Below are 25,914 nucleotides of genomic sequence, written 5' to 3'. Positions count from 1 at the left end.
AACATCACAATAATCCACAAGTAATCCACACGATTCCAGTCCATTACTTAACATCTTTTGAAGTGAAAAGCTGCATGTTTGTAAGAAACAAATCCATCTTTAAGATGTTTTTAACTTAAAATTTAATTCAAACTTTAAACTGTCACTTCTGGCCAAAATACCAGTCCATAATCCATAATCACACTTCCTCCAGTGGAAAAAGTCCATCCCCTGCTGTCCTTTCTCATCAAAATCCATTTTTTTGGTTTACATATTTGTTTAGCATGGTTCATACTGTTTTCTCTTGTAAACAGTGCTTTATCTGTGCATATTTCTCTCCTGATTCAGATGAGATTACTTTTTCACTAGAGAAAGCAATATAATGGATTTTCTTACAAACATGCATCTTTTAGCTTCACAAGATGTTAACTGATGGACTGGAGTGGTGTGGCTTACTTGTGGATTGTTGTGATGTATTTATCAGCTGTTTAGAATCTCATTCTGACGGCACCCATTCACTGCAGAGCATCCATTGGCGATGATGAAGTTCTTAAAATCTGTTCTGATGAAGAAACAAACTCATCTACATCTTAGATGGCAAGAGTGAGTAAATTTTCTTGAGTCATAAAAGAGTCAAACTAACCTAAATTAGTTTGAAAGACCAATTAGATGTTTCATAGAAAAATAACATAGCTCATACAATATGAGCAACATTTTAAAAGCCTCCTTTCAACTTTTTTAAGACATTAAGGGATCTCAGAGATTCTTTTTAAGAGATCCAGTTTTTTAAAACTATTCGTTGTACCGGTTTGTGTGTGTGTGTGTGTGTGTGTGTAAAGAGCCTTTCATTATTGCAAATCAGTAAGCAATTTAAAGAACACGAAACTGAAAGATGCGTGTTAGCTTCGGGTAAATAAACTACGGTTATTGAAATCTGAAACAACAAAACTTGAACTATTTAGCAGTAAAATCCTGTAAAATATGTACAGCATTTAAATATGTGCAATATGACTGCAGTGTCTGTTTATGGCCAGATGGTGTCGCAAACGTCCTTATCAATATTGTCTCTCTGACTGGGGCTTCACTGTAGCCTAATATAAATGAAAAGTGTGTGAATGAGGGGAAATGTGTTAACCTGGTGACAGTCTGAAGAGCAAAGGGTGTGACTTTAAATGCAAAGGGAAAGCTTTTTTTCTACTTTTTTTTCACAAAAAGACATTAATGAATATCCTGAACTAAATGAGTTATTTAAAATAGGCTACATGTAGAACTGCACTAGCACTAGGCCGTACACACGTAAAAGACCATATTACATCAGTCAGAATTTTATAAAATAATTTTGCACATAAATCATGTTATAACATAGGCCTACATTTGCATCACATATTTCCCCAGAATTGTGCAGCATTTTACATAAATAGTTTATTTATGTGTATTTAAGTGTATTTAAGCACACAGCTATCTTGCAATGCACCTGTTACTGTATCTAGTTCTCCATGAAAGAGATCTCAACTCATCAGTGAAGCAGGAACAGAAAGTGTGAGCTTGTTTTCACACACATGAAGAACATCAGCGTGATTTTAAAGAATTTGCTCCCTCAAAAGAGCCCCTATAAGGACTGAGTATTACATTTGCAAAAGAGCACCTTGGTCAAAGGATTCTTTCCCTGGCAGTAGATTCCCATGAGGATGCTCTTTGTAAAACGCAGAATATTTCAGCTTTATGGAGCATTTCAAGATGTTCAAGTTTACTAATCGATCCGGTACTCATTACACTTCCTATTTCACCAAGGTGCATGAACAAACAGATCCACATGATCCCCTATCGTTCAAAATGAAGCATATCTCTGTCTCTTTAAAATACATGCAGCCTACGCCTCGAAAAGCGGCTTGTTCCGGCTTTGCCCCTTTACATCTTTATCCTTGCCCCCTACATGAAAATAGTACCCTGCATAATAATCAACAACAACATCCTCTGCGATATTCTGCTGAAAACAGCACAGTCTCCGGATCCAACCGAGTCATTTGAAGTTTAAACAAGCGCATCCACAACTCAATTCGGGATGCGAGCATCCTCGGCGGAGTGATATCGAGTCTGACTCTCACTGCTTGACGGATCTTTGAAGTTGCGAATCCTACTATGACGAAGGCTTGGCTGATGAATATTAATTAGGTAATGAGAAGGTTGCTTGGTAACTTTGGAGAGTAGCGCAGCTGGGTATGGTAAGGAATGAATAGGGATTATAGTTCTGAAAGATTGCGGTTACATAAAGGTTCATCAATGAGTAGGGCCTATTTTATTATATGTGACCCTGAACCACAAAACCAGCCATAAGGGTCCATTTTTGAAAATTGAGATTTAGAAATCATCTGAAAGCTGAATAAATAAGCTTTCCACTGATGTATGGTTTGTTAGGACAGGACAATATTTGGCCAAGATCTGGAAAATCTGGAATCTGAAATAAAAAATTTAAATACTGAGAAAATCACCTTTAAAGTTGCCCAAATGGTGTTCTTTGCAATGCATATTACTAATCAAAAATTAATTTTTGATATATTTACAGTAGGAAATTTACCAAATATCTTCATGGAACATGATTTTTACTTAATGTCCTAATAATTTTTGGCATAAAAGAAAAATCAATAATTTTGCCCCATGCAGTGTATTTTTGGCTATTGCTAAAAATATATCCCTTAAGACTGGTTTTGTGGTCCAGGGTCACATATTTGATGAGGAAAAATAAAAATGCAACTGGTATTGCATCTGCCGCCCTACAGATATTACAGATATTAACCAAAGAGATATGACAAATCCGAAAAATGTAATTCTTGCAAAATTCTTGCTTTTTAATGACTTTCCAGACTTTATATATATATATATATATATATATATATATATATATATATATATATATATATATATTTATTTAGCATAAATGCTAATAAATAGGCTATGTATTAAAATAGTTATTAAACAAACAAACAGACCCACAGTATTCATTAATTTATTTATTTTACATAATACTGATTAAAAAAACAACAACCACACGTTGTCATTTAAATAACCAATAACTACACCAATATCAGTTTCATTACCTCAAGTATCATGTAGCTTTCATTTCAAGTTACAAACTTTAGTAACATTTAATGATTAATTTGTACTCCGAACGTAATAGCTTACTGTGTTGAAAAACACTCAAAAAAAGGCACAAAACTGTCACTATATGTAGGCTACACTTTAGGTAGGCCTACTAATGTGTAGCTACTTTTAAAGTAGCCTACTAATATTTACCTGTAAGGCACTAATGTAGAGGTAAATAAGGTACAACGGTGTATCTTTCAGCTTCTAGGATACCGCCCCAGTGAGGCTGTACCTTTTTTTTCTTACAGTGTAAAGGTGAATGCTTGGCTCATGAATATTGATTAGGTAACGCAGACGTCGGGTTGATGTCATCCAATGGCAGAGGCTTTGCATTTTAATATTCAAACAGACGTCTTCGTCATAGTAGTTTTCGTATATTCGCTGACGGTCATGGGAGTGTACCTGCTCGTGCTGAACATGTCGCGCTGTCAGGGAATGCGCTCCCAAATCTCTGGAAATTACATATATGATTTTATGTGATGTCCGGGCGGAATAAAAGGACGCCAAAAAATCGAGAAAAACAAGTTCGGCTCAGCTGTGAATAAGTGAATGCGATGAAGAATTTGGTCTTGATGGCGAAGTGCATATAAACTATGGACGGTTATGATGATACTCTGTATCGCCTGCGGTAAGTACAAGTCGCGCTACTTTGACAGTATTGGGAAGTATCGCTGCTGGTGTGGCGCGCGCTGCTCAAAGATGTGAGCGAAATCATTATGCAACATCATCCTTATAATAAATAAAATATTTTTTTTTTCAAACTTTTTCCTTGAAAACAAATAGCTAGCGAATGTACAGTGATGCATGAGCAACAGCATGCCGCGTTGCTTTAAGTTTGTTGCACAGCTGTTTATTTGCGCGAATGCTTATTGCGTTTGGAGTAGGCTATTCTTGCTGTGCATTGAATATTATATATTATTTAATGTCTTTATTTCAATGCATATTATAACACATGGTCAATAATAATTGACCATAAGCAACGATCAGTCAATTTCATGATGATTTTGTGAACCTGCTGATCCACGCTGTAAGAAGATAAAGTTGATCTGCACTAGAATAATAGGCTATATAGGTGCGCAGCTGTCAGTAAAGTTGCACAACACAATCAAGCACAATTCGCGCTCAGACAGACTTCCGCGTCTTAAGAACAATTGATTCTTGCATGTTTCATTCATTCGATCCACCCAAAGCATTAGACAGTGTTCATTTTCAATGGATACTAATCACAATGCTCGCATTTCTTCACGTTTGAAAGACTCATTATACGAAAACACAATATTTTCAGACAAAAGCCAATCATTTTAAGTAGTTTTAGTTTCGTTATGGGACTGTAAAGTGTAAATGCACTATTGTTACCTTGATTGTGGTTTCTACCTTGATGGAGTTTCTGCCTCATTTCCATTCTGAAATCGCTGTAGTCTCGAGCTCATTCAGGCATATTAATTTTTTGACTTGAATAAAACATATTCATTTAGGCCTTGTCATCTCCACATTTTACGTTACCTGACAAAATATTTTTATAATCATTTACAAGTGTAGCCAACATGGCAAGCAGCATCAATACGAAAAAAACCTGGCAAGTTCTTCTAGTAACGTTAACAGATTTTTTTTATTCTGAAACGTTTTAGTTGGACGTTTGTCTGACATTTTCTGTTACTGCTTATATCAGAACGTTTAGAGAACTTTTAAAAGTAATGTTCCCATAGAATCTGCAAACTATCTTTCAGAGAACATCCAATAACTTTTTCAGAACTTAATGGGAACGTTCTTAGAACATGCTTTTTTTAGATGTTCTGATATTCAGACCACAGCATGACTGCAGGTGATTTCTACAATAATAACAGAAGTTGTGAAATTGACCCATCATTTTGGTGAGCAATTTTTTTATACTCCATATACAATTTTGGCATTGCAAATTAAAGGTAAGGAGTGCAGATTTCCTTTTGCTGTCTATTTGAATGTGTGTCTGTTGGTGGGGCAAAATAGTGTACGTTTGTAGAAGTACGAAGAAGACAGAGGAGGTGTCTGGGATGACAAGGACAGGATGTTCCAACTTTGGGGTCACAGTGACCTAAAGATATACTCAAGCGCACATTTGCACCCATAACCCTCAGCTTTCCTGGGGTTCAGGTTCAGGTTCTGGGCCTGTCAATATATCGGAGCAAGTGCTTTCCATGAAACACAAAGGACCATCCAACAAGGGACTAGTACTCTGTGGCACCAGGTGCAAACTGTGTTGTTAAAAGTGATAATTTTTTATGTTTTTTCCTGGGCTGAGTTGTTGTCTGTTTATTATGGTGATGTTGGTTGAGATGTGAAAGGGTTGAAATAACTAAATATTTATGTCTTTGTATGCTCATGTGATATATACACTTCAGTGAAATATTTAGATGACAAGTTCAGCAGTGTGTAGTTCCCCTGAACTTTTATCTCTGTTATGCTTTACTGTAATTTGTTCATACTGTAAAAAAAATTCATAATAATGTTAATAGTTGCAAACATTTTCCTGTTGAACTTCAGAGTTTCTATTTTCTGCAGTGGCCTAGTCACATGGTCACAAGACAGTGAAGTGATTTCCTGTTTATGAGCTTGAAGTGATCTTTTGTGTGGGACTGTTTTTGTATTGCACCACGTTCCACACACGACGTGCTTAGTTCAAACAAAATAATTTTAGCCTGTATTATTTCAAAACCTATTATAAATTGACTGCTGCGTCATTTAAAAGGCAACCTGCCAAACACTGTCCTTGATATGTAATTATTTTGTGAAGCAACTTTTAAAAACGCTATGTTAATACATTTGTAATTAAGTATGAATGTAATATCTATAACACCCACACGCCCGCACTGTACTGTAGCCTAATATGTAAAGTGTATTTATGATGTTCACTCGCGTGATTCGCCTGGAGTGGGCGTGCAAATAACAGAATTCCCTCGAGCATCGTGATGCTCCTCGTGACCATGACCCGAGACCCACCACCGCAACTGCCTTCAAACCCCACGAACGCGTTTTGTGAACCCAGCGACATTAAATTCAGCAGCAGCGTGGAAATATGACTCGCGCGAGCGGAATCGAGCTACGCTGTGGATGTTTCACGCGCGCGGTCACTTACATGGTGCGTAGGCTACTAGGTGCATAAATATTTAATGTATGTGCAGTAACTTACTATCTACTCCAGGTGTTACTTTATTCATCGCATGTTGCATTTAATATGCTGAATTGTTTAGAATAGTTGGCCTATTTAAAACTATTGCCGTTTTCCATATTGCATTGTGTTTTATGGTTGCGCATAAATTCAGTCTTACGTTGAGAATAAACTTATACCTTTTAGTTTGAATATTGTATATGATGACTTTCTTTTACTTAAGAGTTAAGATGTATTGACATTCATTGTCATGCCTTTACAAGAAATTTGGCTGGTGTTTTTGTTGTACTTAAGAGTTTGATTAATAAAACATACTGAAAGAGAGTAGTGCCCACATGGCCAAAGGCATGAGTTCCTGCCAGACAAATGATTGATTCTCAACAGCAGTCGGGCCCTTGCATAACTTTGCATGACATGGTGGTTCTGTCAGGGTATGAAGTGTCACCCAAGCCTTTCCTGAAGGAACAGACATCAGTTGAGGGATTCGGTCAGCAGGTGCTGGAACAGCAGTTTGTGGCAGCTGAAGCTCTGTGTGGTGTCCAAGTAGGGGAATGAATGATTTCTTTTGCCACTCAAATTTTACACCTTTCGGCAAGAGCCTTCCATGAGGCGCTGGCGAGGATAAAGTCCATTTACAGCTGTCCTTTTAATATGTTCCTCTCCTTGGCTTTTTGCAGGGGTTTGTGAAATGTGTTTAATGTGGGGTTTCAATCGACACTGTGTTGATGGCTGTTTCACGCTTATCTGCTCCACCTTCTGTCCTACAGGAAGTCCCTGAAGAGCACAAATTCAGAAACAAATAAAGGGATGTAGAGAAAGCGTGAGGGAGGAGTTGAGTGAATGGAGATGTGAAGAACATGAATGAGTCTGAGTGCAAGACAGTTTATTCCTAGAGCTGAGAGGTGATGGCGACAAGAAAGGACATCAGACGGAGAGAAAGTGAGAGAGAAAGAATATCTCTAAAGATAATATGAGCACCATGGTGTCTGAATGTTGCTGGGCAGTTGCTAAGGGATTCTGGGTGGTTTCTAGGATGTTCTGAGGGGTTGCTTCCTTGCACAAGTAAAAATAAACAAAAAAAAACTGTTACACCGAAAAACAAACAGCGCTGCCTATGTAGTCTAATTCTCAAACAAAAGACTAATTAATTGGTTCTTTTAATGAATCCAGCAACTGGCACAAGTAAAAATTAAATGGTTCTCTTAATAATTCGAGCATCTGGCATAAGTAAAAATAAACACGTTATATACACAAAAACAAAGAGCGTAACCTATGTAGTCCAATTCACAAAGAAAAGATTTGTAAGTCAAATGAATTGATTCTTAAGTGGAAATATCCCACCTTGTTGGCAAAGGCTATTGACACTAACTCTGCCCGCTAATGTGTGATTGGGTTAAACACTAAAAAAAGACGCCAGATCAGTATCAGTTTCAGTGGTGTAGATGGTAAGGCGTGTGCTTTTGACACGATCGACCCGAGTTTGAGTCCACCTTTTGTCAAACTTTTTTCTCCCTTTTCAAATCTCATATCGCATCAGAAAAGCATTTATTTTCAATGAAAATGAAGGAAATAATCAAAAAGTTGAAAATAAAGTATTGGGTAGGGTTAGGGTAGGTGCAGGGAGGGCCTTATTGTCCCAATAAGGTGGCATCCATTTAATAATTTGAATTAAAACTATAATTTACACTCAATACGTTATTATTGCGTACTGTTTTATAATGTACTATACTGAGGTGCAGATAATTGCCGCTATTTGCAATAAGTCGTATAAATAGCAGAAAATCTTGCTATTTTAAAATAGTGTAAGTAGAATCTATAGCTATTTGCACTTAGTGAAAATAGCATGTATCGCTATTTACACTTGGTGCAAATAGCCGCTGCCAAAAAAAAAGATCTGTTTTTTAATGTATTGAGCAACTGGCACAAGTAAAAAAATGTGTTATACACAAATAAACAGCACCACCCTATGTAGTCTGATTCACAAACAAACGACTCTAGTCAAACGAACTGGTTCTTTTAATGCATCGAGCAAATGACTCTGCCTAACACATGCTTCCGCATATTGAAGTTGTTGTTAACCTCGTTCTAATGTTGAAGAATTTAGAGTTCTTTAAATAAACAACTGTGTGCCTAAAGGTTAGTCATTTGCATAAAAAACCCCGCCCAAATCATCTCCATATAAGGGCTTTCCTCACAACCTTTCGTCAATTTTAGCAAACGTATGAAACTCTAATGAAAAGCTCTCACCTGAGAACACAGCAATATTTTTGAGCAAGGCCAAGTACATGTGCTCAAAACCAGTTCAATCACAGTAAACCCTTTTAATACAAATTAATCATGTTTTTTTCAGGAAAATCTTTGTATGCAGAATTCACACATAAATTTGTGCGTATGCATGATAAGAGAATGAGACTCAATGTCTTCTTCTCTCCTCAGGTGTATTTAAGGCGCCAGGGCGAGGCGTCATGCGATCTACCTGAGCGTGATTGTTCCACCTGGAGGTCACAGGATGCCGGTGCAGGCAGCTCAATGGACTGAGTTTCTATCCTGCCCCATCTGCTATAATGAGTTTGACGCCTGCAGTCACAAGCCCATCAGCCTGGGATGCTCGCACACCGTCTGCAAGACCTGCCTGCACAAACTGCACCGCAAGGCCTGTCCTTTTGACCAGACGGCCATTAGCACTGACATTGATGTGCTGCCAGTCAACTGTGCCCTCCTGCAGCTGGTGGGGGCGCCGGTGAGTGGGGCATGCTGATTTGATTGATACAATTGCTTTTGAGGTTTCGAATAGTTCAGGATATCCAGTGTTGCTGTCTTTCTGGGCAGTGTCTTAACTGTGCATACAGTTTTACATGAAATTAATTGAAATGAAAAGTACACTAACATGAGAAAAAAATGAAATTAGTTGCTTGATAAAACAATTAACAACGGTGTTTATCACTTTTATTTCACTATTTTTATTTTTAAATTCTGAGAAAATTTAGAATTGCGAGGTAGGAACTTGCAGTTCTAAGAAAGAAAAATGAAGTGCAAGGTATAAACTCAGAATTCTGCAATCTGTTTACATGTCACAATTTTGAGTTTATCTTGCATTTCTGAATTTATGTCTTTCAATTTTAAATCTCTCAATTCTGAAATTTTTTCTCGGAATTCTGAGTTTATATCTCACAATATTGAGTTTAGGGCTGGGCGATATATCGCTTGTCATATGCATGTGCATCTCGTCAGTAAAGCCGGTTCCTTGATTAGCGGTAAATCTCCACCACCTGCATTTAGGCGTTATATCTGCGATAATGAAAGCGATATTGCGTAGCTTGTCTGTGATCTATGGCTCTGTGTATTAAATGCTGCTCCATTTGAAAACAGGTGATGGAGATTTACCGAGTTTTACCGAGTTTATGGCCCTGTTTACACTAGTGCGTTTTCATTTTAAAATGGCGTTTTAGAATGAAAACGATCCTCGTCTACACTGGCGTTTCCGCTGCGTTCCTCTGTCTACACTACACAACCGAAAATGCATGTCACATGACCCTTCATGCAGGTACAAACATAGATATGTATAGGTAGATACGCCATCGTTTTCAAAACTCTCCGTTTTGGTCCGTTTACACTGAAACGCAACCCTGGAGTTTTCAAACTAAAACAGATTCTGCAGCGTTTTCAAAAGTCTCCGTTTTCGACCTCAAAAATGCTGGAGTAGTGTAAACGATAGGCTTAACCATAGCAGAAGTTCTGCGTTTTAAAACGAAAATGCACTAGTGTAAACGGTGCCTATATCTCACAATTCTGAGTGTACATCTCTTATTTCTGAGTTTATCGTTCAATTCTTGCAATTCTGACTTTTTTCCTCAGAATTCTGATTTTATATCTCATAATTTTAATTGTATATCCAACAATTCTGAGTTTATATCTTGCAATTCTGAGTTTATATCTGACAATTCTGAGTTTATATCTAATAATTCTGAGTTTATATCTGACAATTCTGAGTTTATATCTAACAATTCTGAGTTTATATCTTGCAATTCTGAGTTTATATCTAACAATTCTGAGTTTATATCTTGCAATTCTGAGTTTATATCTAACAATTCTGAGTTTATATCTTGCAATTCTGAGTTTATATCTAACAATTCTGAGTTTATATCTAACAATTCTGAGTTTATATCTAACAATTCTGAGTTTATATCTAACAATTCTGAGTTTATATCTAACAATTCTGAGTTTATATCTTGCAATTCAGAGTTTATATCTAACAATTCTGAGTTTATATCTAACAATTCTGAGTTTATATATCTGACAATTCTGAGTTTATATCTTGCAATTCTGAGTTTATATCTAACAATTCTGAGTTTATATCTAACAATTCTGAGTTTATATCTAACAATTCTGAGTTTATATCTGACAATTCTGAGTTTATATCTAACAATTCTGAGTTTATATCTTGCAATTCAGAGTTTATATCTAATAATTCTGAGTTTATATCTGACAATTCTGAGTTTATATCTAACAATTCTGAGTTTATATCTAACAATTCTGAGTTTATATCTAACAATTCTGAGTTTATATCTAACAATTCTGAGTTTATATCTAACAATTCTGAGTTTATATCTAACAATTCTGAGTTTATATCTGACAATTCTGAGTTTATATCTTGCAATTCTGAGTTTATATCTAACAATTCTGAGTTTATATCTTACAATTCTGAGTTTATATCTAACAATTCTGAGTTTATATCTTGCAATTCAGAGTTTATATCTAACAATTCTGAGTTTATATCTAACAATTCTGAGTTTATATCTAACAATTCTGAGTTTATATCTAACAATTCTGAGTTTATATCTAACAATTCTGAGTTTATATCTTGCAATTCAGAGTTTATATCTAATAATTCTGAGTTTATATCTGACAATTCTGAGTTTATATCTAACAATTCTGAGTTTATATCTAACAATTCTGAGTTTATATCTAACAATTCTGAGTTTATATCTAACAATTCTGAGTTTATATCTGACAATTCTGAGTTTATATCTTGCAATTCTGAGTTTATATCTAACAATTCTGAGTTTATATCTTACAATTCTGAGTTTATATCTAACAATTCTGAGTTTATATCTTGCAATTCTGAGTTTATATCTAACAATTCTGAGTTTATATCTAACAATTCTGAGTTTATACAGTATCTCACAATTCTAACTTTTTTGTTTAGCATTTATTTTGTTTATTTTTCACAATTCTGAGTTTATATCTCACAATTTTGTTTTGGCTTCCGCCGCAAAATAAAAAAAGTAACTGTGAGTGTATACCTCAATTATGAATTTCTTCTGAGAACTGCAAGACAAAAACAGAACTGAGATATAAACTTAGAATTGCATGAAAAATGTCAAAACTGTGAGAAAGCTTTTATCATAACAAAAATATTTTCACTTTGCTTCACTCCAAACAGATACTGTAAGTTTCATCAGTAATCATTATGCTGTTTAACATTGACGTCACAGTGTCATAAATAGAGCTCTTGGTGGTGTTTCATATCTGCCAATGGTTGTTTTTCTGCAGGTTCCGGAGGGAGAAATTGTGAGTGTGGGCAGTGTTGAAGACACAAGACATTATGAAGTGTGCAGGATCTGTGTGGAGGAGCTGGCGCTGTATCTCAAACCAATCACTGGAGGAAAAGGTGAGTGTGTGAAGAAAGTGATACAGGTACATCAACAACAATGACTGTGAGTGCTGCATTATTGTTTAGGCTTGCGGCTGAATGAGCTCACATTTAAATAGCGCAACATTTCCTGTTGTTCAGTGGGTACGTGTGCTTTATCTGTCTGTGGTTGGAGATGTTTGCATCAGTGGGAAAAACAAAAAAACACAGAAACCCAAAGGCCACTTCAGAAACAAGAGAAAAAACATGCACGTACAGTATTTTATATGCAATACATGCAATGAAATACACTGAAAAAGTAAATGTTTACAATATACATTCATGTTTAGTAATGCTTAGTAAAATTAAAATAAAAGCAGTAAGCACATTATATCCTACCCAGTGCATTTTCTTACATTATTGCATATCAGATGCTGGTGTTACTTATTATTCATGGAATAATTTCCCACTGTGTTAAACACGAGAACAGCTCTTTGTAGGCCAATAAAACACTTGGTCTCCATGAGCAATAAAGCTTCAGGCCACTCGTGGTCTCAGCTGTTGTGAGTGGAAAAGTCAGTTTCAGGGCTCAGTTGAGTGTTTTATTGGAGTAACAATAAAGTTTACTCATCACAGTGGACTAGAGGAATGCTAAAGGCTAAAGCTTTTAAACTCCTCATTGAGCTGTGAGCTCATAACAGCTCCTCTACCAAACCTCCACAATTACGCTGTGGTGTAGCCATAAGACTGAGACTTTTACCCTCAAGATGTTTAGCAGCTCCTGGAAGTAGGATCAGTAGTGGATATAGTGTATTAGTAACTTCTGTAAAAACTAAAAGAGAGGCCATTTAAAAGCATTAAGGATAATTTGATTTCAGACCAGCAATATAATAATCTATATAATATATCATATAAAATATAACAATATAGTTTAACTGTAAATACATATATAATACACATTATATATACATATATATATATATATATATATACACAGTATATACACACACTGTATGTATGTATGTATGTATATACAATTGCAATTACTGTTGCAAAAATAATGTCGTTAGATTAATGGGTTTTTAACTGGACTTGTTTTTTATGATTATGGAAATATGAAATAATGTTTTTTTTTTTTAATGAAATGATACTCTAAATAAGAAATTAAAACTGCCAGTAGGTGGCGGTAAATGTGTTATTGAGTCATTCATTTATTACATTAGTTCAAACGGCTGATTCACATTTGCACAGTTATGTTAGCAGCACCTTGTTGAGAAAGATACGTTATCTTTCTCAACAAGGTGCTGCTAACATAACTGTTTCTAAAGCAATTAAAGCCACAGTTTCACTGTTACGGTGGTAATTCATACATACACAGCATCTCTCTCTCTCTCTCTTTCTCTCTCTCTCTCTCTCTCTCTCTCATAAGTGAACACTTGATGAATTACACTTTTCTGAGAATAGAATATCAAAGTGGAGATTGCTAAACTGCAAGCTAGCCAGTGTTTTCAGAAAGCAAGCCCGTTTATCCATAGTGGAGAGAGCGTGCGTACATATGGCTGCCAGGTTGACAAAGATAAGAATCACACTTAGCAGATATTTCCGTATTGTGCAAGTGGGAAGCTCTGTTTTGGGGATTACGTCTCTTTATATCAGGCAACCCAGTAGTGTTCCTCTGCGGCCAGATTAAACATTGTTGTTAAACATTTTAAACGGTGTTCTTGTATTTAAATGTAGTGCGGTCCACTGCTGCACACGTGCCACAATATTGATACAGGGCCAGCTGTATCGATACTCATATCGTCAAATCTCTGTGACGATACATCGTCGTATCAATGTATCGAATACAGCACTAGTGTACTCACTTTTGTGGCCAGCGGTTTAGACATTAATGGCTATGTGTTGAGTTATTTTGAGGGGACAGCAAATTTACACTGTTATACAAGCTGTACACTCACTACTTTACATTGTAGCAAAGTGTCATTTCTTCAGTGTTGTCACATGAAAAGATATAATTAAATATTTACAAAAATGTAAGGGGTGTACTCACTTCTGTGAGATACTGTGTATATATATATATATATATGTATATGTAAGCGTGCATGTTCCTCTCCCACACAGGTGTAGTGACCCTCAGTCAGAGCACGCTCAGTAGACCTATGCAGAGGAAGCTGGTGACCCTCGTGAACTGCCAGCTGGTCGAGGAGGAGGGGCGTATGCGGGCGGTCCGGGCGTGCAGATCTCTGGGTGAGCGCACCGTCACTGAACTGATCCTGCAGCACCAGAACCCACAGCAGCTCTCCGCCAACCTATGGGCCGCCGTGCGGGCACGCGGCTGTCAGTTTCTAGGACCTGGTGAGTTTCTTTGCATTTCTTCATTTTATTATCATCATTAAAGATATATACAGCACCTGGTTATTTTTGCATATTTTGGGTTATTTACAACAATTCATGTCATGACCAGAAAAATGTAAATCTGATTACTATGAAGGAAAGTGGAAAGAATGTGACATAAAGGAGCAGGGTTCTGGAATTATATCTGTAACATATTATCAGAACCTTTGGAGAAGTAGTTCCACTTCAGAACGACAATTAGATGAGTTTACAGCAAACATTTTGTACTGAGCTTTAAATTTATTTTCTTTTAAAAGTGTCAACTATGTTTTTCAAAGGCCAACGCTGATAGTGAAATCTAGAGAGCAAAGTATAATGCAGATAACACATAATAAAAAAATATGACAGTGCATGAGATTTACACAACTTGGAAAAAAAGAAATAGTTTATTATTCACTGACAAGTCTGTCGGTAGATCAGTAGACTAATGGGAACATTGTTTGTCCTAATATAATATAATAATAATATATAATAATATAAAGTCCCAAGTGGCTAAAGTTGCCAGAGTGCTCTTGTAGTTTTGTTTAGTATTAAATATATTTGAGAGTTTTTATTTAGTTTATATGTTTTATTTAGTTTATATTTTTTTAAATAATAAAAAATAATATAATAAAATATAAAATACCATTCAGAAGTTTGAAGTCTAAAAGATTTTTTTTTTAAGAAATTAATACTTTTATTCAGCGAGGAAGCATTAAATTGATTACAAGAGTAAAGATGTTTCTAATGTTTCTAAAATATTTCTTTTTTTTAATAAATGCTGCTCTTTTGAACTTTATATTCATCAAAGAATGCACAACTGTTTTCAACATTGATAATAATATTAATAAAAATAATAGTTTCTTTAACAAAAAAATCTGCATATTAGAATGATCTCTGAAGGATCATGTGACACTGAAGACTGGAAAAACGATGCTGAAAATTCAGCTTTGAGCACAAGAATACATTACATTTAAAAATATAATACGTAGAAAACAGTTATTTAAAATTGTAATAATATTTCCCAATATTCTGAATTTTTTAAAAACAAACAAACAGCCTTGGAGAGCATAAGATTCTTTCAAAAACATTAAAAACTATCAACCTCAAAGTTTCGAATGGTAGTGTATTTTTATAGTGTTTGTTTAGTATAGGCTAGTTTCAGATATTTGTATTTCTTTTTACAACTTTTTTTAGTATTTTGTTTAGATTAAATAGTCTAACTGATAATGTTGTGTGTCACAAATTGTAGCCTAAATAATCCGAAATATATTCCTTTAATGCATGTAAAGGGAATATCCAAATGTGTGTTTGTGCTTGGCTGTCAATGATGATTACTCATAGGGCAGATTCTGACTGGGAAAACACTGATTCTCCCATCTGATCTCACTTTGAGTTTTCCAGTCTGAGAACATCCAGAGCATGAATCCGTTCATCTGACGTGACCAAGCACACATCGCTCGACCCCAGCACTAACTGTGTCCCTGTCCGTATGTATTGCAGCCATGCAGGAGGACGCTCTGAAGCTGGTGCTGCTGGCGCTGGAGGACGGCTCGGCTCTCTCACGGAAGGTTCTGGTGCTGTTTGTGGTGCAGAAACTGGAAGCACGCTTCCCTCAGGCGTCTAAGACCAGCATCGGTCATGTAGTTCAGCTGCTGTACCGCGCCTCCTGCTTTAAGGTCAGAGCTAAAATCAGCTTCATGCAGCCATTGCGCTAAAACCGCTGATCACTTAACAGCCATTACGCTCAGTACTCCTTCTATGTTGACTAGGAGAAGAGTGATCTGATGTGTTAAGCCTGCCGTAACGTGATATCATGTGGACATAAAGTGCTTAGCAATGGGAATATCTAATAAACTCTTGATATACATCCAGACTGCTTGATATTTGTAAATGAGCTTGAGTCCTTTACTGGAGCTTGATTTACTGTGGCACCTTATGAAATCAATCATCTTAATGGGATCATTTACATGAAATGTCAATCAGCGGTACTTGTTTGGCTCAGTTGAGTATGGTAATTATGGGGCTTGTGCTAAACTTATATGCACACCGATATGCATTTCTCTTGATCTATTTTCAGGTGACCAAACGTGATGAAGACTCCTCACTCATGCAGCTCAAAGAGGAGTTTCGCACTTACGAAGCCCTGCGCCGTGAACACGATGCTCAGATCGTTCACATCGCAATGGAAGCGGGACTGCGCATCTCACCAGAGCAGTGGTCATCTCTGCTGTACGGGGATCTCATGCACAAATCTCACATGCAGTCAATCATAGACAAGGTACCACATGTATATTGCAAAAATCTTAAAAATAATATAATATAATAATAAATATATTGTAATATTTTTTGTAATTAAATAACTAAAATACTACATCAAAATTTGGAATAATAATTTAATGCATTTTTAGTCTCATTTTAGTCTACATTAATTTAGTCATTTCAAGTCTCTCATGCTAACCAAGGCTGCAATTATTTGATCAAAAATACAGTAAAAACAGTAATATTGGGAAATATTATTACAATTTAAAAGAACTGTTTTCTATTTTAATATATTTCAAATTGCAAATGTATTCCTATGATGGCATAGCCATCTTAAATGATCACTTTTTGTTGCTTAATATTTTTGTAGAAACCATGATACATCTTTTTTGGATTCTTTGATCAAAAGAACAACATTTATTTGAAATATAAATCTTTTCTAATATTGTAAATGTCTTCACTGTCAGTTTTGATCAATTTAGTGCATTCTTGCTAAATAAAAGTATTAAAGGGGTCATATGATGCAATTTCTTGTTTTCCTTTTCTTTAGCGTGTTATAGTTAGCTGTTTGTGCATGTATAAGATCTGCAGAGTTACAAAGCTCAGTCTCTCACAAAATGGTTTATTCTATCTAAAAGAGAAGGCTGATCCAGACTGGGCTGAAACGCCTCATTCAAACACGCCCCCACATGTCTATGTCACGGTGTGGAAATATTTCACCCAAATGTTCACGCAAAGAAAGAAGGAGTGGTTTCAGTAACCGAAGTAGTGTTGATGCAGCCATGTCAGGGAGACGCTGTGTGTTTCTATGTGAAAGCAAAAGTACTTTATTTGGCCTTCCGAAAGTAGATGCAATTAGGGATCATTGGTAAAGATGTGTTTACAACAGAACAGCAGAACCCAAATGTTTGAATTTGAGCGCATTTTATGGACAGTTTCGTGAACCTAGGAGAGCTGGCTGTGCACAAAGGCTATTTCTAAAAAAAAGGGTCAGTTCCGACTTTGCTATGACAATCTGGTGCTTCTGAATCAGCGACTGTAAGTATGTTTTGTTATTAGTTTACGTATTTGCTATTGACTGTTCAAATGCGTTCTGGAGTTTTGCGCGTAACGCGTCGTGTGTGTGTGTGTGAGGGGAACAGGGTATTTTTGTCATATAAATGCAGCCTTGGTGAGCATATCAGACTTCTTTCCAATCAAAAATCACAGTTATTCCAAACTTTTGACCAGTAGTGTAAAGTATAGTAAAGCAATTTTTTATAGATTTTTGTTGAATGCCTTTGGAATTTTTGTATATCTGCTGCAATTCTGAATGCATCCGTCCTTTTCACCCCATCGCCACAGCTTCAGTCCCCAGAATCCTTTGCAAAGAGCGTGCAGGAGCTCACCATAATCCTGCAGAGAACAGGAGACCCAGCCAACCTCAACAGCCTCAGAGCTCCTCTCGAGCGACTGGCCGGCATTGACCACAACCCTGGTGAGGACGCACACTCACACTTCCACACGGCTGCAGACGCAATCAGATTACACAGCAATAACCTGTGTGTGTGTGTGTGTGTAGATGCAGCCGCTCCATCCTGGACTGAGCTGGAGAGTGTGTTATTGGCTGTGAAGGTTGTTGTCCACGGGCTGGTGGAATTCATCCAAAACTTCAGCAAAAAGAGCAATGAAAGCCCTCAGGTACAGCATGAGTTCTCACTACACTGTTTCAGGGTGTGCTCTCCTGAATACATTCATTCCACGTCAGCTGGTCAAAATGCAGACATTTCTAAAAATGTCAATTTTATCAGGAAAGTCAATCAATGAATGTTGTTTTGACACTGTTCACCCAAAAATGAAAACTCTGTCATTAATTACTCACCCTCATGTGGTTCCAAACCAGATATATTTGATGAATTCCGAGAGCTCTCTTACCCTCTATAGACAGCAAGGGTACTACTATGGTCAAGGCACAATGTAGTAAGGACATTGTTAAAATAATCCATGTGACATCAGTGGTTCAACCGTAATTTTACGAAGCTACGAGAATACTTTTTGTGCACAAAGAAAACAAAAATAACGACTGATCACATATCTTTACTGAGAGTTGGTTAAAAAATAAAGTAAAGCTCACTAAAATATCTCTTACAAAATTGCCCAATCAATGTTTTTTCGCTGGAAGACTCTAATGTTATAAAAGTTATCCAGTGTTCATCTAATATCTAGAGAAGAGCATAGCAATAAACTATAAAATATAAAATTATATAATTCTATGTGTATATATATGTATATGTATATATATATATATAAATAAAATATCTAATTTTTTTTATTATTGAAATTGATATTTAATTATTGATATGTAAACTGATGTTTTATTATTGATATGTAAAATATATATATATATATATATATTATATAAAATTTAAATTATAATTAAAACATTCACAATATATTTAATAATATAATAATAATTAATAATATTTATATAATTAATTTATTTAGTTTATAAATATATTTTTATATAATTAACATTTCTAATATATGTGTGTGTTTGAAAAAGCCTATTAGTAATTGATCAAAAATACATTAAAAACTGCAATATTGTGAAACATTATTACAATTTAAAATAAATGTTTTCTATTTAAATATATTTTATAATGTAATTTATTCCTGTGATCAAAGCTGAATTTTCAGTGTCACGTGATTCTTCAGAATTCAAGAAACATTTCTTATTTATTTCTTAATTTTTTATTAATTTCTTATTCTTATTATTAATGGTGAAAACAGTTATGCTGCTCTGATAAAAATAACTGTATTATTGTATATATTTGAAATAAAAATCTTTTGTCACATTATTAATGTCTTTTCTGTCACTTTTGATCAATTTAATGTGTCTTTGATTAGCAAAAGTATTGATTTATTAATAATAATAATAATAATAATAAACCTTATTGACCCCACACTTTTTAACGGTAGTATACATACATACATACATATATATATATATATATATATATATACATTGGATTTATTTATTATTAAAAAAAAAAAATAATACATATGTTTTACTTTTTATCATTGTGTATATTTAAATAAATCTAATTATATTTTTTAAAAAGTAACAATAAATTATTATCTCAGTTTGATGTAAAAACATAATAATTATATAATTTGAAAACAGACTTTTTCCTTCTGTACATAAAGCTCTGTTATATTTAGATCGTATGTAGAAATAACAATATTTTTTGGTCAAAGCAGCCCCAAATGATAGAGCAGGTCATAAATAATCATAGCCACACTATCAGCATTAATTTAATAGCTCTGTACTCATACTGTATGTCTACCAGTTGTCACATTTGTATCTATTTTTCAGGAATTTTGACACTTAAGTTTCCTAAACTACGAAAGAGCAACCTATAACCAGTTTATTATTTTTTGGGTCATTCTGAAACAGTCTGCAATGTATTATGCTCCTCTTTCTCAGGCTCAGCCCAACAGCAAGTACAAGACGAGTATGTGCAGGGACTTACGGCAGCAGGGCGGCTGTCCGAGAGGGGCCAGCTGCACCTTTGCCCACACGCAGGAGGAGCTGGAGAAGTGAGAACACACAATCTTTCCCTTTCACACACATACACACAATCATGAGAATCACACAGTCTCGTGCTGTAATGCGCAAAAGAGCACCTCCCCGCCTTCCCACGTCTCCCGTTCCTCATTCTTATTCAAGCTCACCCACACGATCCCTCCAACACAACAGAACGCTTTACAGAGCACTGGCACGACTGTGGCAGGATCCGCCGTCACCCCATTTCCTCCCCTCCTCTCTCATGCTCTCTCCGCATCTTTCTGTCTCTCTCAGGCACAGAATGAGGAACAGGAAAGTCAGTGGGGCGGTGAGGCCCTTCCCATCAGTTCCAGTGATTATGCCCAAAACCGGCACCAAAGGATCAGAGGTGAAGAACCACGAGAAAAACGCCCCCGAGGACGTGTCTCCCACTCAGCTCATCCCTAGAGGAGGAGACCACCAGGAGGACAAAACGCTCCCCAGTAGTGCGAACGGACTGCATGCTGCCAGCCTCGAACAGTAAGTGTGCTTCACTATTGCTGGAGCTCATTTGAACAAACTCCTAAACCTAAATATTCAGCTCTGGTGCATAACTTCTGCAGCGTTTGTGCTACAGATGTGAATGATGCCTCAAATCATGTGGCTTGTTGAGGAGACGTGTGTATTGCTTTCCAAATGGTTGGACTTGCGATGGTCAGGGATGTAAGAAAAAAATCTGATAACAATTCCTTTTCAATTGCAAAATATGGCATTTGAATGCAAACATTTAAATGCAAAGATATTTAGCCAACCAAATATATTACTATTGTAATTTTAATGTCCTTCTGTAAAATTATTATTGTTATTATTATAAATAGTCATTATTGTATTTTATAGGACAATAGTATTTTACTCTAGTAATGTATTTCTTTCTTTATTTGTTTAATTTAATAATAATGATAATAATAATAAAATATATTTAATAATGATGATTATAATGATAATAATAATTGTTATAATATAAGTATATTTCTTCATTTCTTTCTTTATTTTTTCATTTTGTATGTGTTGTTCTCTAAAATTATTATTATTATAAATACTCAAAATTATTTTATTTTATAGGACAATAGTATTTTACTCTCGTAATGTATTTCTTTATTTGTTTAATTCAATAATAATAATAATGATGGTAATGATAATAATAAAAATAATTGTTATTATATAAATATATTTCTTTATTTTATTTTTATTTATTTTCATTTTGTAAGTGAAAAATGGTTTGTAAGCCATAAAATCAACAGTGTGAATGTGGCCTAAAACAATTTTTTTGGGGTCTGAGTTTTGCATAGGGTCTGAATTCTTCCTATACCCTCGTGCAAAAATAAACTGTAAATAGGACTGTAAATAAACATTTTAAAGCTGATAATTAAATAATCATCTTTGCCACCTTCTTCACCCCTTTGTCAGAACTCAGATGATAAAATGAGCAGATGATATTATATATATATATATATATATATATATATATATTATTTGAGGAGGGACCTCAGAAAGTACTTTTCACATTCTCTTTAGAAAATATAAAAATTAATTCATTATCATTAAACTTCAACAAAAGTGAACTTGCCATGAAGCTAAGTGAGGGATGCAGAAGACTAATATGTTGGTCAGCGGTATAAACAACTTTGCTCATGTAAGATTGATTAGTGTTTTAGTAAAAGAGTAAAGATTACCATCAAAATTAATTAAAAATATTATTCTTACAAAGAAATGGCATATTCATATTTATCTTTGTTTTTTTTTAATAAAGTCAACTGATAGACTTATTTATTTATAAAAAATAAAAAAAAGACAAATATGAATATGCCATTTCTTTGTAAGAATCTATTTGCTCACTTTTGATTCTTATGGGAATTCTTATTATTTCTTATTTATCTTTAAGAAATCTCATGAATCAGAGCCAGTCATCTGCGATAGCTTTGGGATTGTGTACAGAGGACGACTGCAGTCTCCTCAAACACGGACCTGCCCTCATGAGGGCTCATCCTAAGATTTACTACCCTCAGGACCAGAGACCATATGACCTGTCACCCTACCACCAACCTGCCAGTAAGTGACATCCTGAATCGCTTTCCTGTGACATGTAATCTTCCATTACACTCACTCGGTTCTGTTTTCCACAGTTCCTCCTCACAAGTCATGCAACGCTCGCTTCCATCGTTCCAGCAATGTCCCTGAGTCCATGTTACCCCCGTCAATGGGCCCTCTGTACCCAGACCAGCACCCTTCTGTACTTCCTGCTGACAGATTAGGCCCCGGTCCGTACGGGCCACCCTCGACCTACGCCTCTATGTCCCACGCACACAGCATGTACACCCCGGTCTATGACAGTCGGCGCGTGTGGAGGCCGCCGCTGTACCCCAGGGATGGCGGAAGGAGTAACTCTCTCCCTCCAGAGGTTTTTCACTCCACCGTCTACCAGCCGCCCCTCCGGGAGCGCTTCAACTCGCTGGACAGCCCCTACTGCAGCACCGCGGAGCAGAGAGCACCAATGCACAGGGCAGGTTTCATTGTCTCATGTCTTACAGGCTCATTCAGTGCCAGTTAGAAATTCTCTTTCATGTTAATTTGAGTTATAATCAGTTGCAACTCAGCAGTATTTTTTGGTCTGTCACTTGGTCCAAAATCACTTCACATACCTTAAATATCAGTATAGCATTAGCAATCTCAATCAAAGGCGTGAGTTTGCTTCAGTCTCCCTGTTTAACCGAGTAATGGAAGACGGGAATGTTTGAAACTTGTTTTTGAAAAGTCATTATTTTCACGCTATTTGTTGCTCAGAAATTTCACACTTCATTTTTAAATGTAAAATAGGTGACTAAGTTATCATGAGAATGGAGAAGTTAAAAGCCATTTTCCATCTTTTGTATAGGATGCGTACACACGTGTTCCTCTCGGCTATGAGGAACTCTATCGCCACAAACAGGAACAGTGGGTGCATCACCACGGCAACATGAACAGGCCCTCTCAATCCTCGCCGGTCTTCACTGTGGATGTGTGTCCAGAGGTACGGCCCACCGATATGGTGTTTTTAGAGGTGTGTGTCATGGGAAAACTACACCACATGTCGGCACCGTGCTAAAGCGGTGTTAAATCAGATTTGTTGTTTCTTCGATTAATAACTTTGGCACCGAAGCCGCTGTCACCCTTCTGAGGTGTGTTAAGCTATTTTAAGTGGGTCTGTTGCTCAGCAACTGATAAATCCAAAGCAAGAAGCAGTTCTGTCCTGAAAATTGCTTGTGAGCGCACAAGCGCTTGGAAATGCATGAACTCTCAGAGAAAGATTTGGCACCACGGAGGCTGAGTCACTTTACATTGTTTCTTTCCACCCCCATTTATTTTAATCTGGCAGCCTGTTGCACACGGGTGGGTGTGAGATAGAATGTTGTCATCTCACTCTTTCTCCTCCTTTAGCATCCTGAGGGTGTAGGTGGTGGGCGTATAACTTGTAAGTGTCATGGTGGAGAAGAGAGTCTTGCCCACTACTCGCCCTGGTCGTGCAGCACCATCAGCCCATTTGAGTCCGAGCCCCACCATTTGTCAACCCACTCCTGTTCCAAACAGCTAGTAAGTGGTCGCTTCACAACGCAATTGCACTCATTTACTTTTATAATGGCTTACTCAGTAACACATTTCTATTGATTCCTTTGAAGGCCATCAAAATTAATATGAAACAGGTGGAAGTGGAGTCACTTCAGGTCACATTAACACTGATATACTTTTAAATGTGCTTATTCTTTAACAGATTCCTGTCGATTCCCTCAAACTGAATCAACAGTGAATGTATAGAGGGTACAAATGGAGTCACTTCAGATCAAATTGACACTAAAATACTTTTAAATGAGGTTATTCTTTATCAGATTCCTATTATTTCTCTTAAACTGAATCAATAAAGAACAAACAAAGGGTACAAGTGGAGTCACTACACATCGAATTTGCACTGAAATACTTTTAAATGTACTTATTCTTCAACAGATCAACCCTCAAACTGAATCAACAGTGAATGCATAGAGGGTACAACTGGAGTCACTTCAGATCACATTTACACTGATTTTACTTTTAAATGTACTTATTCATTAACAGTCTCTCACTGATTTCCTCAAACTGAATCAACAGTGAATGTATAGATGGTACAAGTGGAGTCACTTCAGATTAAATTTACACTGAAATACTTTTAAATGTGCTTATTTCTAACAGATTGCTATTGATTCTGAATTAACTGAATTAACGAACGTCGTTAACGAACATGTAGAGAGTACAAATGGAGTCTCTTCAGATTGCATCCACAATGATACACACTTGATCAGCTTACTCAGTGACATATTCCCATTATTTCTATCAAACTGAATCAAGATAAATGTGTAGCATAAGTGGAGTCACTTTAGATTCATACTAATTTATTTTTTAATTTGTTACCATATACTTAACACATTACTGTTAATTCTCTCAAACTGAATTAAAAATTAATGTGTAGCATGTACAAGTGAAGTCGCTTTGTATATTCACATTGCTTTATTGCTAGTTTTACTTTATAACACTTACCTAATGATTAACTCAATCTGATTTAAAAATGAATGCTTAGCAGATACAAATGGAGTCACTTCAGATCACATTGACACTGATTCTCTCTTACACTGGCTTGCTCAGTAACATATTCCAAATGATTCCCTCAAACTTAATTAAAATACAACAAATGTGCACACCACATTCAACTGTTTGAGCTACAGGTACAAATTGAGTCACTTCACATTACATTCAGACTGTTTGACTGGTAAATTGTTTTGCCCTATAACACTATAATAATTATTTAAAACAATCAAAATTAATGTTTAGCATGTAGAAATGGAGTCACTTCACTGTAATGTGAGTGTGACTGTAATACAGACTAATTTATCTCACATTAAAAGTACCCTTTTATAAAATTAAATAGCACATTTTCACATGTTATGATAAGTGACCAGTTTATCACACAAAGCAGTGCTTTATAAGTGTGATTGGGATACGATTCATAATTGAGATCTAATTATCTGTCCTCAGGATGGGGAGAGTGGCAGCAAACGGTGGCTGCACTTGTTTGAGCCCTACAGGCGACTGAAAGAGGAAGATCCCATCATTCCTTTTGGAGAGGGGCCCATCATATCTAAATGGGGAGCCATCTCTCGGGCATCCCGCACTGGCTTTCACACCACTGACCCGGTCCAGGCCACTGCGTCGCAGGGGTGCGCCGGCACCACATCAATCAACTTCAGAGGTTAGAATTCATATTGCTTTCTATGCTTTTGACTCTGAATTTCTTTGGCTTTGAGAGTGATTCCTGTTCCATTCTCTTTACAGACTATAGCTGTCATATTGGTCACAGTGACCTCAGATGGGGCCCACGTGGATCTGATTCTTCTAGTCACTCCAGCTTTCTAGAAAGGTACCAGTTCAAACTGAGACATCTTGTGTAGAAACTTCATTTCTAAATGCAAATGCTTAGTATTAAACAACAACAACAACATAAATCCCATAGACTTATTTTGAAACAGACATCTGAGGCATACTGTATATAGAGACTGAAATATATAGAGACTTGGGGATGGGTCCTGTTGACTTGAGCCAGTAAACAATCACCTAGTAACCACTCTAAACAGCTTAGCAACCACATAGTAGTCGTGCATGTACAAATTATTATTAATGTCATTTGTACATTAATTTTACTGGATTGTCAGGAACATTGTAGCAGTAGTTTTCACAGTGTTTCCCCGTCTTCACCCCCACCCCATCCCGCCGTAGTCGTCTGGCTGTCCTCTGTAC

The 25,914-nt window shown here is 36.2% G+C and overlaps 1 protein-coding gene across 5 annotated transcripts in view; it reads left to right on the top strand.

Annotated features, from left to right (window-relative positions):
• The first annotated feature begins 3,480 nt into the window (after positions 1-3,480).
• LOC306865545 (roquin-2-like) overlaps positions 3,481-25,914 on the top strand; it is a 29,545-nt gene continuing 7,111 nt past the window's right edge. The window contains exons 1-16 of one of the 5 annotated variants that reach the window (XM_079410231.1): positions 3,481-3,748; positions 8,702-9,005; positions 11,819-11,936; positions 14,019-14,252; positions 15,774-15,949; positions 16,351-16,551; positions 17,877-18,009; positions 18,094-18,212; positions 19,999-20,111; positions 20,374-20,598; positions 22,001-22,167; positions 22,242-22,618; positions 22,991-23,125; positions 23,533-23,685; positions 25,156-25,369; positions 25,453-25,537. In XM_079410231.1, coding sequence (XP_079266357.1) covers positions 8,775-9,005; positions 11,819-11,936; positions 14,019-14,252; positions 15,774-15,949; positions 16,351-16,551; positions 17,877-18,009; positions 18,094-18,212; positions 19,999-20,111; positions 20,374-20,598; positions 22,001-22,167; positions 22,242-22,618; positions 22,991-23,125; positions 23,533-23,685; positions 25,156-25,369; positions 25,453-25,537 — 2,681 coding nt within the window. In that variant the 5' untranslated portion in view covers positions 3,481-3,748; positions 8,702-8,774. Of the gene's footprint in view, positions 3,749-6,105; positions 6,236-8,701; positions 9,006-11,818; positions 11,937-14,018; positions 14,253-15,773; positions 15,950-16,350; positions 16,552-17,876; positions 18,213-19,998; positions 20,112-20,373; positions 20,599-22,000; positions 22,168-22,241; positions 22,619-22,990; positions 23,156-23,532; positions 23,686-25,155; positions 25,370-25,452; positions 25,538-25,914 lie in introns of those variants that run through there. The other 4 variants (XM_079410230.1, XM_079410229.1, XM_079410227.1 and 1 more) reach the window with 4 other exon arrangements.

The sequence above is a fragment of the Barbus barbus genome, assembly GCF_936440315.1.
Source record: "Barbus barbus genome assembly, chromosome: 47".
In the NCBI taxonomy this organism is placed as follows: domain Eukaryota; kingdom Metazoa; phylum Chordata; class Actinopteri; order Cypriniformes; family Cyprinidae; genus Barbus; species Barbus barbus.
Note: the sequence above shows the minus strand (reverse complement) of the source record. Positions and strands in the feature narration are given on the sequence as shown.